The 13,455-nt window shown below is 42.9% G+C and overlaps 1 protein-coding gene across 2 annotated transcripts; it reads right to left on the bottom strand.

The window, feature by feature from the left end:
* Nucleotides 1-6: 6 nt before the first annotated feature.
* Nucleotides 7-10,638, bottom strand: asb10 (ankyrin repeat and SOCS box containing 10). Of its 2 annotated transcripts, none has more exons than XM_079530535.1 (5): nt 10,165-10,638; nt 3,050-3,317; nt 2,036-2,540; nt 915-1,028; nt 7-346 (listed from the first exon to the last, which is right to left on the bottom strand). In XM_079530535.1, exons 1-5 carry the CDS (start codon nt 10,493-10,495, stop codon nt 161-163), a joined length of 1,404 nt encoding a protein of 467 aa, XP_079386661.1. In that variant the 5' UTR covers nt 10,496-10,638; the 3' UTR covers nt 7-160. The 2 variants fall into 2 exon arrangements, with proteins under 2 accessions (XP_079386661.1, XP_079386662.1); XM_079530536.1 differs by lacking the exon at nt 10,165-10,638 and adding an exon at nt 6,240-6,540.
* Between the last annotated feature and the right edge of the window lie 2,817 nt (nt 10,639-13,455).

Here is a 13,455-nt window from a genome sequence, read left to right as displayed (position 1 = left end):
AATTTCTGCATGGGGGTCACCCAAACTAAAACGGCCTGTGTATATATACATCATGAGGAGTGCAGGATAAGACCAGTGAGGCCCACTCTAAAACTATACAAAATGTCAAATTCGTTGCCTGTCAGGCATATATACTATTATATTCAGGATGGGTTTTTTGTCAGTGGAAATAGCCTCTGGATTCCAGAAGCAGGTAGTTCTTGAGGAAAGTGGGCAGGCTGAGGTTGGGGACCACCTGGAGCACGCGGCCCTCCAAGAAGGTCCTGAGGCGGACGCGGGATAGATGCTGCAGGGAGCGTGGAGTCTGGGCCAGAGAGAACAGGGACTCATAGAACTCCTGGTGTTCCTGAGTTAGGGTTAACGGAGAGACAATTTACAATTTAGGCATCTAGCAGACGCTCTTAATCCAGAGCGATTCACATTAAGCAAGAACAAAAAAGCATGGGAATACGTCACATACATAACAAGTAGTTATCATGAAACATGCGTAAGCTAAGAACGTAACAGTGGAATATCTATATAATGAAATTGTACATATATACTATAAAGTGCTATATATGTCTACATAAAATGCTATTCTATAGTGCTGTCACTTCCTGGTTCATGTACACACTACAGTATTTCTTTCTTTATTTTTTTGTTAATTTATTAGTAACCGGGTAATAGGCCATGCAACTGACAATTATAATGCAACTGACTTTTTAGCAAATAATATACAGGACTAAAATACTACATTGATAATTGCATCACTTGCACAAAAAGAAAAGAAGAAAAATAAAAAGAACACGTTTTCTTGAAAAGGTTATTTCCGACGTGGTCGTTGAGAATGATCAAGTTTTGAAAGATAGGCTACAGTTACTAACAGACGTCTATAGCTCAATGTAGATAAGACATGTGACATTCAAATAAATCACCTTAAAGACCTCTGGAGAGACCGCTTCCACCCAGCTATCTGTGATTTTGAGTCGAGCGTAGGCATTGAAAAGGACTTCAATAGTGCGTGGGGACATACCGCAGTGTTTTAAAACCTGGAAGAGAGGAGTCAAGAGGAGCCAAGTGACATGATTCATACTTTTAAATGCCGAAGTTAGTGATGATGCTTATGACTCCATAGAATCTAAGAAACACAGAGTAATTAAACACTTGTGAAATGAACAGATTGGTCTTCCCTCTGGGGGTTTAACTGGAAATTATGCAATTAGTGCTAATTAATCTCCTATTAACACTTGCATAATTAGGAGGCAGACATTTTGGAGCACGTGGATTCAGCATTACTTGGCACTTGCCGTTTGTTTCCAGCAGAGTGAAACACTTGATGTTGTGACTCATGAAATGTTAGTCTGTAGTATTACAATATACAATGATCTTTATAGTGTCTCTAGACTTTTACTCGATAATTTCTGCATTTCTTTTAGTATTATTGATCTGTACTTGGTCATCTGTGCTATATATCTGTACTTGTGTATTAATCCTGAAATGCACAAGTTTCAGTAATTGGACAGCATATTTATATTATCGCTTGCATATCAACAATTTATGTATTTTTTTTTTTAATGTTTTTTTTTGTGGCTTTCACCTTTATTTTATATTTTTTATGGAGGGACAGACAGTGGGCTGACAGGAAATGGGGAGAGAGATGGGGGGAAGACAGGCAGTAAAGGCCGTCAGGATCGGGAGTCGAACCCGCGGCACACTGCCAGACTGGATTACCAGCCTAAGTGCCTGGACCACTGAGCCATGGCCCAGGCCACAATTTATGTATTCTTAACCACTATTACCACTAGTAATCAGCAAGGGATTCTTCTTCCAGGGGTCTGTCCTTGGCCACAATCTCTTAAATGAAAATCCAAAGTAATTACCGGTACTTATAAGCTCACAGTCACAACGCATTGTGTTGCAACGTGTTGTGAGCATGATGTAAATCTGCTACTTTCACTGAATGTTCACCTATTATGAAATAATAGGCCCAGAATAGAGACACTAGGGTTCATGACATGACATGTGGTTAAATGTAATATAAGGATTGTAGGCCTACCGTGGGCAGGGCTACATGCCACACCAGGACAGAGCCGTAGTTGAGCAGAGAGCGGACCACCCGCTCAGGCCGTTGAGAAGTCTTGTAGCACACCGATTGTAGGATCATCTGCATGGGGGTCTTACAGCCATAGTTCATCGCGTTAACATCCGCTCCGTGAGTCAGCAGAAGGTCCACCACGTCTGCATTTGCATGCTTACAGGCCATGTGCAGTGGAGTCTGCTTGTCCTGGTCTATAGTGCGCACATCAGACCCGGCCTCCACTAACAGTTTGCACGCCCTAAAGTAACGCTCCAGCTCATGTGCCTCCTGTTGCTCCGAGCATGCAGCATTGAGTGGCGTGAGACCCTGGTCATTCTGTTTGTCCACCGCAGCCCCATAGCGCAGGTACAGTTCAATGTGCTCTGGAAGGCCATTCTCAGCTGCTACGTGCAACGGAGTGTCATCCTCTCCTAGGCTTCGAGCGGTTATCGCAGCGCCGTACTGGAGGAGATGCTTGGCACACCTGCAGCGGAATTAAGTACAGAACATTCAGGTATATTATAATATAGACCAGTGGTTCCCAAAGGGACCCCCAGGGGTCCTTGAGGGAGTTCCAGGGGGTCCCCAGCTAAATGATAGTTTGGAACCAAGTGGGCCCTTATGGGTCTGTTAACTCTAAGAGTGTACAAATTTGTTTGTACACTCTCATAGTTAAATTAACATTGATTTTACAATATAAATTGAGGGTTCCGGAGATAGAAATGCCATTAAATGGGGGTCCGTAGACTAATGCATGTCAAACTTGGCGTCCTAGAAATGAAACGGGTTGAGAATCACTGCTAGAGCCATACAAACCTTCTCTTATGGGGGTCCCTGGCATACCTTTTCAAATGGGGGTCCGTGGGCTAATTAGTGTCTATTTGGGGGTCCTTGACATGAAAAAGTTGGGGAACCACTGATACAGACAACAAATGATTCCTGTATACATACTTTTCTTTGGAAAAAGCCATTATTCTGAACCTTTTGACTTACTCAAGGGATTCAGAGCTGGTACACATGTGCAAGGCCATGAGGCCCTCTTCAGACACTGCATTGGCATTTGCACCGTGGGACAGCAGCAGTTTGGTACACTCGGGGTGGCCGGTCTCACATGACTCGTGCAGGGCAGTGGTGCCACCAGGTGCCAGCTCCACGTTGGCCCCGCGCTGCAGCAGGACTCTCAGGCTGTCCGTGAAGCCTCGGCCAGCGGTGATGTGGAGTGGTGTGGTCAACTCCTGCTCGTAGCTCAGTGACCACAGCCCTGCAAGGCAAGCAGAGGTGGAATGTGTAGTATTATAAACACTGTCCAATCCGACACCATCCCAACGATCTGTGTCTGTTGGAACTACTGGGAATGCATAGTCGTTGGCTCGTAGGCTATTCACACGGTGCACCCCTCCCCCCCACTGGTTAATATCCAAGTTATATAAATCTATATAAATTACCTAATGTTTAATGATCAATTTAAGAATTGTACTAATTGTGCCACTCCTTAGAATCAGTTGATGAATCTTAATAAATGGAACCACCAAATCAATAAACCCAAAGACAGATCACAGATCATTTTGTTGCTTGCTTGTTTGCACATCTGTGTCAGACATATGTGACACTGTGAAGAAATGTAATAGAGCACGTGACATCATCGTACCTGGAAGTTATGCGGGAATGCCCACTGAGTGGCAAAAAACTACTTTCTGGCCTTGACATCCCATTCATCCAAACAGAAAAGTCCTGTCTGATTGCATTAAACAATGTTAAACTCACCAACATTGCAGCTGTACGAAAAGCTTGAATTATCCTCTTTCTATCTGCAAAGTTTTTGTTTCATGAAAATCCACCATAGAAACGTTATGAGCTACTTTCTGTCAAGAAATGCCCTGCATTTGATTATTTTTCTAAGTGTCAGAGTTTGGAAGTGCTTGTTTTCAATAACACAACATTTAGCTGCCTCCTGCATTATGTGACATTTAGAAACAGGTGGTACGCAGGACGGTTGAGTGATTTCCAACGAGCGCTTCCAAACTCCAACACTCCATGCTTCTCAATGTTTTGCCACTCGATGAGGGGGGCGTGTCCTGATGGGAAAAGCATGCATGTGCATACTCTCTATACCTGTCCTGGTATGAGTAGAAAATGAAACATAACATACTGGGCGATTACAAGGGAATATAGGTATTGGATAAAATACGGTGAATATTTTAACCTCGAAATGTAGTGTACGGAAAGGTTATTGTTCTGTGTAGGCTAGTTAAAATGGTCATTCATTTTCTGTTGACAAGGTTTGATCATAGGGGGAGCTGTGGGGGAAAGCATGTTAGCAATAGGAAGTGAGGTACCAGGAACATCTATAAAAGTGTTGCAAAAGTAGGCGGCCACGGGTTCCATTTTAGGTATCAAAAAGATAGTTTGGTGGTGTTTGGAAAAGAGACTTTTTTAAGACCAATACAAAACCAGAATGATACATTGATAAACCACAGACTAGTGGGGTCTGAGAACTTTGAGATCTGAAGAAGAACAGTTTGGTCAGGGAACATTTCTGAGGGTTTAGCTCTGAATCCATTCAGGGCTTTTGGACAAATAAGGAACCTGCTGTGCAGACCTCCTGATTTTAAGGTTAGGTAAGGCTTAAATACATTTTTCCTTTTTTTGAGCATTGCATTGCCTTTTTATTTGATGACTTATGGATTACTTGATTTTTTTGAAAATAGAAGATCTACACTTTTTGGTTAGATTCTTTCGGAATAACCTTTTTGATACTTTGACTCATCGAAGAGACATTGAAAGGAACTTTGCGAGGCGGGGCTTAATCTGAGTTTGAACATTTTCATTTGTATTTTGATATATTGATTGTTCAATTGAATTGATTTATTTTGTTTGATCAAGTTTAAGTCAGATAAATATATTGGAATTTAACTTCAAATGCAAAAGTTTAGTGTTTTCCTTTTTGCCTGCAATATAGTTTGGTTACAGTATATAAACTAGAAAAAGTGCCCTTCTGGGCACAGGTCTCCACCAGGAGGATAGTAGTGTGTGTGATGTTTGGCTAAATGTTTAGGAGTAATATAAACATGTTTTTTTTGTTTGTTTTTTGCAACAATTTTGTTGAGGAAATGCAGATCCAGATCACTCATAGCATCTCTGAGGATAGAATTCTGGATGAGCAGCACTTTGTACAAAACGGGCCACTCCTGAAAACTTTGGAAGGCAATCTTAGCCAATCAGTGTAGAATCTGACAAATCCAACAGACTGGTCTTGATCACATGACTACAGAGATCATGTGTACCGATTTGCGTGAGATTTGGATGAAATCTGTGCGACTAACATAAACAATGTGTTTTCCAGAAATCGGCCTCATGGTGGCGTTATAACCGGCAGATGTGGAGGGATGCAGGGAAAATGTTTTTCCATGGCCTCTAGGGAGTGCGCATACATAAGTTGTATACAGATCGATGCAGTTATAGGTAAAAACAGGAATTGCCCTGTTATAGCGCCACCGTGAGGCTGATTTGGAAAATAATGAGTGGCGTGTCATCCTCGGCCTAGTGGAAATGTGCGTGTATAATTTCACGGAAATTGCACACTGCGTTTGTGATTTGTGGCATTTTGTTTGAAACGGACCAATCATGCAAGCTTTGGAAGCCAATCTTAGCCAATCAGGATGGAAGATGGGAAATGGTGCAGATCCGTGTTGATCACATGACTATGGAGATAGTGTATACCGAATTGTGTGATGTATGGATAAAATGTGTACGAGTAATGTACAGAAATGTGTTTTGCCTAATTCGGCCTCATGGTGGCGCTATAACAGGTCGTTGAGGAATATTTGGGGCAGAGGTTTGTCGTTAGAATCCAGGGAGTGTGTGTGCAAAGTGCATCGATTGGGCCAACGGTGCCGGAGATTAGCTGGTAACGGAAGGAAGGAAGGAAGGAAGGAAGGACGGACGGACGCACGGACGGACGGACGGACACACACACACACACACACACACACACACACACGGACGGAGTGCAAAACATACTCTCTCCCCATGCCTTCGGCCTGGTGGAGACAACAATTACTGATGCAGGTACAGGACCTTTATTTCTTTTAGTTCTTTAATATAACTCGCCAACTCGGACATACAATTTTATGGTTCTGATTGTTGTAACATAACATGACCTCAAAACATTCATAAGACCTACTCAGTGTTCTGATGTTGAACCTGAAGTTCTTCCATTCCTCTATGTTGCTGGTGTCATAAATGGCATCAATAAGGTAGTCGTGCTCTTCATTCTCGTCCAGGATGCCAATGAGCGTCAGGTCATCTCCCACGAGCAAACAGTTCCAGAAGTGCAGGATACAGCCCGTGGCCTGAGCGGTGGCAATCACATCGCTGCGGTAGGGCTTCTGTTTACGCCACTTTATGCCCGGTATCGCAGTGGTCATGCTGTAGTGTGTAGGCTATGGTCAAACTCTCAGGTAGCAATGGAAAACTGTCTCAGCGGTCTTGTTTTGCACTTTCAGGAGTGTTGTTTCTATTGAAGGCAATGAACTCTTATGCAGGCTGTCTGCTTGGACAGGGTTATTTTAGGGAGGTGTTATGTGATATTCTGCCCTAGGAGTAGGAACCTACAGTACCTGGGCTGTGGCCCAGGGGCGAATGACTGCTGCGTCACATTGCTCCCATGCATGTGGCAATGAACTCATTATGGTTTAATGCAATGATGTGCATCCTTTTAATTGTGTGAACGGTGTAACACAGGATCATAGATTATCCTCCCTCTAGTATCATAAAATTGTTAGGCAGAGGCAGGATTTTAATACATGCTTTATTTTTGCGAACGCAGTGAGCATTTACTATGAGACCCAGCAGATCATGTCTGTCTGTCTGTCCGTGTGTCACGCTGTAACACCACCCGCCCACCACCAGAGGGCGCAGCTGTATCACACACAAAAACACACACACACATGCACGCACACACACACGCACGCACGCACGCACGCACGCACACACACACACACAAAACTTAACTTAAAAAAAACTTAACTTAAAAAAAACTTAACTTAAAAAAAAAACTTAAAAAGGAAAAAACACACGCACGCACACACACAGAAAACTTAACTTAAAAAAAACTTAACTTAAAAAAAAACTTAACTTAAAAAAAAACTTAACTTAAAAAGGAAAAACTTTAAAAGGAAAAACTTAAAAAAAACTTAACTTAAAAAAAAACTTTACTTAAAAAAAAACTTAAAAAACACAAAAAAAAGAGAACTTAAAAAAAACCTTAAAAAATTACGTAATTTATTCTAATTGTTGTTTTTGCAATTTACGAGCTGCGTTCGCTTCCCGCGTTCGCGCGTCTTACTTGTATAACTAGGACACCACTATGATGTGGTTGCGACCGCAGGTCGCAGTTACTATAGAAATGTGCAGGAAGCATGTAACGCAGGAATGCAGTCACATCGCTCTTCATGTAATGCTGCTGCTGCACACACACAACACACGGGGGCACACGCCACACACAACACACGGGCGACACGTGTTTTGCCACTACACACTGCCACCGCCCACTCCACAAAGTGTCAGCTACAACAGTGGAGCGCTAAGCGTCTAAACCAGGAAATGTCGCATCACGACTTTTGCTTATTCCTTCTAAATCTATGTATATGAAATATAGCTAACTCGTCGAAACTCTTAGTTACATCAATGTTGTTCTTATAAAATAGTTGGTTTGTGCCTAAGTATTAAGATTATAAAGATCGCTTTTGTCTTTGCTGGCCGGCACTCAAATGAGATGTTAACGTCCTGTACGTAGACTTAGAAATAAAACTAGTGTTGACTAATCATTACAAGTGGCTCTTATTTTGATGAGGAAGTTTCTGCACCGGAAGTCCGTTTCAGTTGTAAACAAGCTACGATGTATGAGCTGTCAAAGTGCTAGTCGCCACTTAGAGACCATAGGCTATTTACAATATGAAAACCATGCATGATCTGTCACTTAAATAATGTAGGTTACACACGTTGGAATTAAACATGGAACCTGCAGCATTAGGTTCATTGTATATGTGTTGGACGTTTGTGGTTGTGCTTTGAGTAGTATAGCCAAAAATAATAATGTGCCCCCCTGCTTGTATGAGACAATTTAAAATGAAATTCTATGACAGTGCTGACATAATGAAGTGACATTATTATTCTGGGAGAGTGGCTTAGCCCTGTGGTCGCTCTCGCCTATATTAAGGCGTCTTACTGGTAGTCAGTACTGTAGTAGCTGCTGCATGACCTCCAGTGACTGAAACACTTTGCAGTTCAAGTAGTAACACTAGACTAGAAAACAGCAGCTGCCATGTTGATCAACAGTAGAGTCCGACTCCCATCATGTCTTGTATGTCTGTCCTCTCTCTCTGCCCCAGTGCCCCCATTCCTGTCCCTCTAACTCTCATATCTAAAGAATAAAGCACGTAAAAAGAAAAGTAAAAAAAACAACTAGAAATGCACTCTGTCGAGATGCCAACTTGCACCTTGCACACAAGTAGGTTACATGGCCTACTTGTGCACAAGCAGAGTGCGCTATGAGGTGTGCTCACCACTGGCATCACCACGACGACTGCTACTGAGTCCTAGAGCTCTCTGCTGTCTTGGTACGACTGCTGCTCTGAGTCCATATAGAGCTCTCTGTCTGGGTACGACTGCTGCTGAGTCCTAGAGCTCTCTGTCTGGGTACGACTGCTGCTGAGTCCTAGAGCTCTCTGTCTGGGTACGACTGCTGCTGAGTCCTAGAGCTCTCTGCTGTCTGGGTACGACTGCTGCTCTGAGTCCCAATAGACGCCTTAACAGACGACGTCACACTGATAAGCATGCGCATCACGGCAGCAGAAGAACACCACCTCTCATAAGATGCAATGGAAAAGTTCTAACTGCACTTTTATTGTGATCTCTCACCCTTGAAATATATAAACCTTGGTTTCTGTTATGTTTGAACAATAATAGCAATTCAAAACCTCCAGTCGCTGTCATAAGAACGGGAGGTGCGCTCATGCACCTGCAGCCCATCAAGTATAATTTATGCTTCGTGCCGCGATGGTGTCGCGCACGCAGACCTCTACGCTCACAACAGTCGCATCTGCGATGCGAGCTTGTATATCAGCTGTTCTCTGTGCGCAATACTGTTGGGCTTTGAAGTATAAATGTCTCCTAGGGTGCACCTCACTAGCCAACACACAAGAGGAGGTTGAATGGATTGAAACCAGCGCTCCCCAAAACAACAGGTTTGGAGATCTGTTGGGAATTGATTACATGAAACAGTCACCCGTGCGCCCAGTCCCAATGTTTGTAAACAATGAATTGGTCTATAGAGCTCTCTGTCTGGGTACGACTGCTGCTCTGAGTCCTAGAGCTCTCTGCTGTCTGGGTACGACTGCTGCTCTGAGTCCTAGAGCTCTCTGCTGTCTGGGTACGACTGCTGCTCTGAGTCCTAGAGCTCTCTGCTGTCTGGGTACGACTGCTGCTCTGAGTCCTAGAGCTCTCTGCTGTCTGGGTACGACTGCTGCTCTGAGTCCTAGAGCTCTCTGCTGTCTGGGTATGACTGCTGCTCTGAGTCCTAGAGCTCTCTGCTGTCTGGGTATGTCCCTACAAGCTACTTGTAGCGGACTCTACATATAAGCTACTTTGAAGTACAGTGTCCTGTAATGTCTACTGCCTGGTACAACTGCTGGTCTAAACCCTTTAGACGTGTTATTGACCTTATACCAACCTTGAAATGTAACCTTAGTTAAGTCACCAAGAATGGTGGTCCCTTATTGGCCAAGAGAGGACACCGACATACATACAACATACATACATGTGTTTATGTATGTATGCATGCATGCATGCATGCATACATACATACACACTGTGTACACACACACACACACACACACACACACACACACACACACACACACACACACACACACACACACACACACACACACACAACCGTTTGCAGCACTTGCGTGCTCTGCTTGCGCAAGTATAATAATCTCATGTACTATAAAATGAATGCTCTTCCTACAGTACACATTGGGATATGTTTGGTTGTACTATCTAGTTTCATTAGGATTAGGACAGGTGTCGGCCTCGTGTACTACCTTCTCCTCTGGCAACCCAGCGCATGTCTCCACCCTGTGGCTCAATGATGAGGTTGGCAGTGGTGGAGCCTTTAGGGAAGAGGCGCTGCACGGCTTCAGTGTCTCCTGTATATAGAGCATTCTGGATGACCAGGTCATAGCATATCGCTGGCGGCAGGGCAACGCTGGACCTCAGCGACACCCTGTCCCTGGCCTCCTTCTTCAGCTGGTAGCCATTGAGCTTGCGGGAGGCCAGCTTCTTCTTGTAGTTGTCTCTCTCCAGCATGTCGACTTCGTCCAGCTGGAAGGAGCGCAGCGCCGTGGAAGTGAAGACGAAGCTGCCATGTGACATTGTGAATATCTTGCCCAGGAGAGTGGTGGTGTTGGACAACGAGTATGGTTATCAACTTGACACAATCTTAATGCCGTCCCTGCAGGTTTTCTGTCTTTGTTTGTCTCTTCTCTCCGACTAATGTCCGCTATCAGCCTGTTGGCTGCTCGCAGTGTTGTTTGACTTGAGTGTTGTGTGGCAGGAGAGACTATTTATATCTCTCTTTTATGGGCACTTCAGCTATACAGTACCTCTGCTTGCCAGCGAGTATGTTACTTCTCTGTAACACTACTAGTATCAAACTCTCATTTTCTGAAACGAATTGAATGAACAGTTTCTTATTTGGATACCTGTTGACTGGATTGTATAACAATATAATCATGACAGAAAGGGTGTAGAGGACTAATATTTTTTTCTTTCTTGCTTTTTTATTTTTTTCCCCAAGGAACAGACAAACAGGCACCCGTGGGCGGAATGGTGCGACGTAGAATATTCTATGATTTTTCAAAGGTTGGTGAAAAACACTATGAGGATTCATAGTACAGTCAAAGTGGGACAAAGGTTGAGTCTGAGGTCTGTGAACCTCTGTGAGGTCGCTGGTCTGTGAGTGGTGTCTAGTCTGGAGGGGACTATGATGTTGAAATCTGGGGCGGCTGTGGCTCAGGAGGTAGAGCAGGTCATCCAATGATCCGTGGGTCGGTGGTTCGAATCCCGGCTCCTGTCCACATGTCGAAGTGTCCATGGGCAAGACACTGAACCCCACCTTGCCTCCAGTGGTTGCCAAACTTGCCACCATTGGTGTGTGAATGTGGGAAGTGCCAATGAAAATTGCTTGTTTGTGAAAATTCTTCTTCTGCCTATAATACTACATGCAGCATCATATAGTACTGCCAAATAGTACTGAAAGCAGTCTTAGCCAAAGGGGGGCGCTATAGCAATTCTTTGAACAGTCATAATTCATGCTTTGTTTGGTCAAAATTCATGGCACTTGTTTCCACATGTTCCTTGACTCATGGGGAACACATTTGTCACTTTGACAAGTAAGCTCCGACCTCAGATTTTCCGCAATTTTGAGCATTTGCGTGAAGAGTCCTACGCACAATCTATGGACCATTATCTGAAATCCCGGTTGAAGAGAAGTTTGTACGTGAAAACATTCTTTCTTGGTCCCGCCTTATCGCTGCTTGCAGCTATATTTATTATTATTATTAAATCTGAACTGTGGTCACTTTTCAAATAAAAAGTCACAAAAAACTTACCATGGGAGGGAAGTCAACAGGACGGCAATTATTTACTTCTTTTTTGACACTGGAACAATGGTGGATGACTAGCCTAAGATTTAGTAGACTCTTTTCCATTTTATCCATTTTGCCATTTTCGAGTCTAGGCTTAATTTCCCTGAGAGTGGAGGACGGAGACCAGCTGAGTCCTTAGAGCTCCGAACATGTACAAATGCAAAATATAAGATGCTTACCCTGATGCCCCAAATGTTAGAGAGGCCTGCGGGGTCCTTGTGCAACGTATTAGTCGGTAGTTTTCAATGAAAAAGGTATTTTAATCCCGTTTGTGGACGATTCTGTCAGAAGTTCCCAATGACCATATAGAGTGAGGGGGCGTATCTGGTGATTACGCTCAATGAAAACGGGTAGTAAACCTTACTGGTAAATATAATCTGTACATCTCATTTCTATCTATTTTATTACAAAGCAAATGTGTATCTAGATTAAGAATAGTTTATCGGATGGTTACATTGTTTCCGACTGGATTGCAGTGGATACTGAACCTGCTAATCAGTTAAAGATTGGGTTACCTGAAATCAGCTCTTAGAAAAGTGTCATTATTGTAAATAGTGCATTTATGTATATAATATTGTTAATATTATTAACAGTTACATTTTCCATCAGATGTTACTCTTGGTGAGGCAATCATGAATCCAATGAGGCAATTCATCAAATACAATTTTGAATAATTGGTTTATTGATGTATCGTATAATAATATGATAATTTATGTGCGGTTATAACTTGTGTAAAATGTGTGTGTAAAATGTGAATGCTTTGTTTTTGTTCCCTATGACAAAAATATATGTTTTGAGAGCTGGGTAAACTAGCTATTTTACGATGTCTTCTTCTGGTTATAGCCTGACTAATTTTACAGACATTATGGTCTAAATTGGTCATGCAGATGAATAAAAAAAGAATAATAGTAATACACAATAAAATAAATAAATCTTCAGATTAAATCAAACAAATAATAATAATTAAAAAAAACAGTTAGTTGCAGGCAGCTCTACTTGATATTATGTCCCAGAGAAACCTTTGTGTGTACAGTGTGTGTTTTATAAAACATCTCTCAGTTCAGTATTTTTGCTCTAATGGATTTCATGCATCTGCATGGCTCCCTGCATTAGGGGGCATTAGACTGAATGGCTGCCCACCGCTGTGTCACTCTGCCCCACGTGCAGTGTTATGATGGTGGAGGGACGATGGATGCATAATTAAGCCTCTTAAGCCTACTCACTAGGCATCCGACAAACATCTTTCTTTTGAAAAATGGACCACCATTTCCTGCAACTGCAATACACCGTAAAAATTCGGAAGAGTTAATTTAACCCCGAGAGTGTAGTGTGTAGGCTACAGATGGATCCATAGATCGGCAACGATGGATTTATTTTTAGAAACATTGTTGAAATTGTTGATTCTATATGACAAAAGTCGGTTGAAGAGGAGTGCTATATGTTGGATGCAATTTGCTAATGCCTTTTCCTTTATTTATCCGTCTCTGTCTGTATGTCTTCTGGCAATGGGGTGTTCTGGGGTGTTCATGCATGGCTGTGTCACGCACGCACGCGCACGCACGCACGCACGTGCACGCATGCACGCACTGTATACAGTATATCGTTTAGGTGTGTGTGTATATTTATATATATATATATACACAGTACTCTCACACGTGTGTGTGAGAGAGAGAGAATTTTACACAC

This window comes from Electrona antarctica (assembly GCF_951216825.1).
Source record: "Electrona antarctica genome assembly, chromosome: 19".
Lineage (NCBI taxonomy): Eukaryota > Metazoa > Chordata > Actinopteri > Myctophiformes > Myctophidae > Electrona > Electrona antarctica.
Note: the sequence above shows the minus strand (reverse complement) of the source record. Positions and strands in the feature narration are given on the sequence as shown.

Excerpts from the sequence above, each read along its gene's own strand:
- asb10 (XM_079530535.1), bottom strand. The coding sequence starts at position 10,495 with ATGTCACATGGCAGCTTCGTCTTCACTTCCACGGCGCTGCGCTCCTTC. Across the intron at positions 3,318-10,164 it reads CTGGGTTGCCAGAGGAGAAG|GGCTGTGGTCACTGAGCTAC; the intron begins GTAGTACACGAG and ends CTTGCCTTGCAG. Across the intron at positions 1,029-2,035 it reads GGCATGTAGCCCTGCCCACG|GTTTTAAAACACTGCGGTAT; the intron begins GTAGGCCTACAA and ends CCTCTCTTCCAG.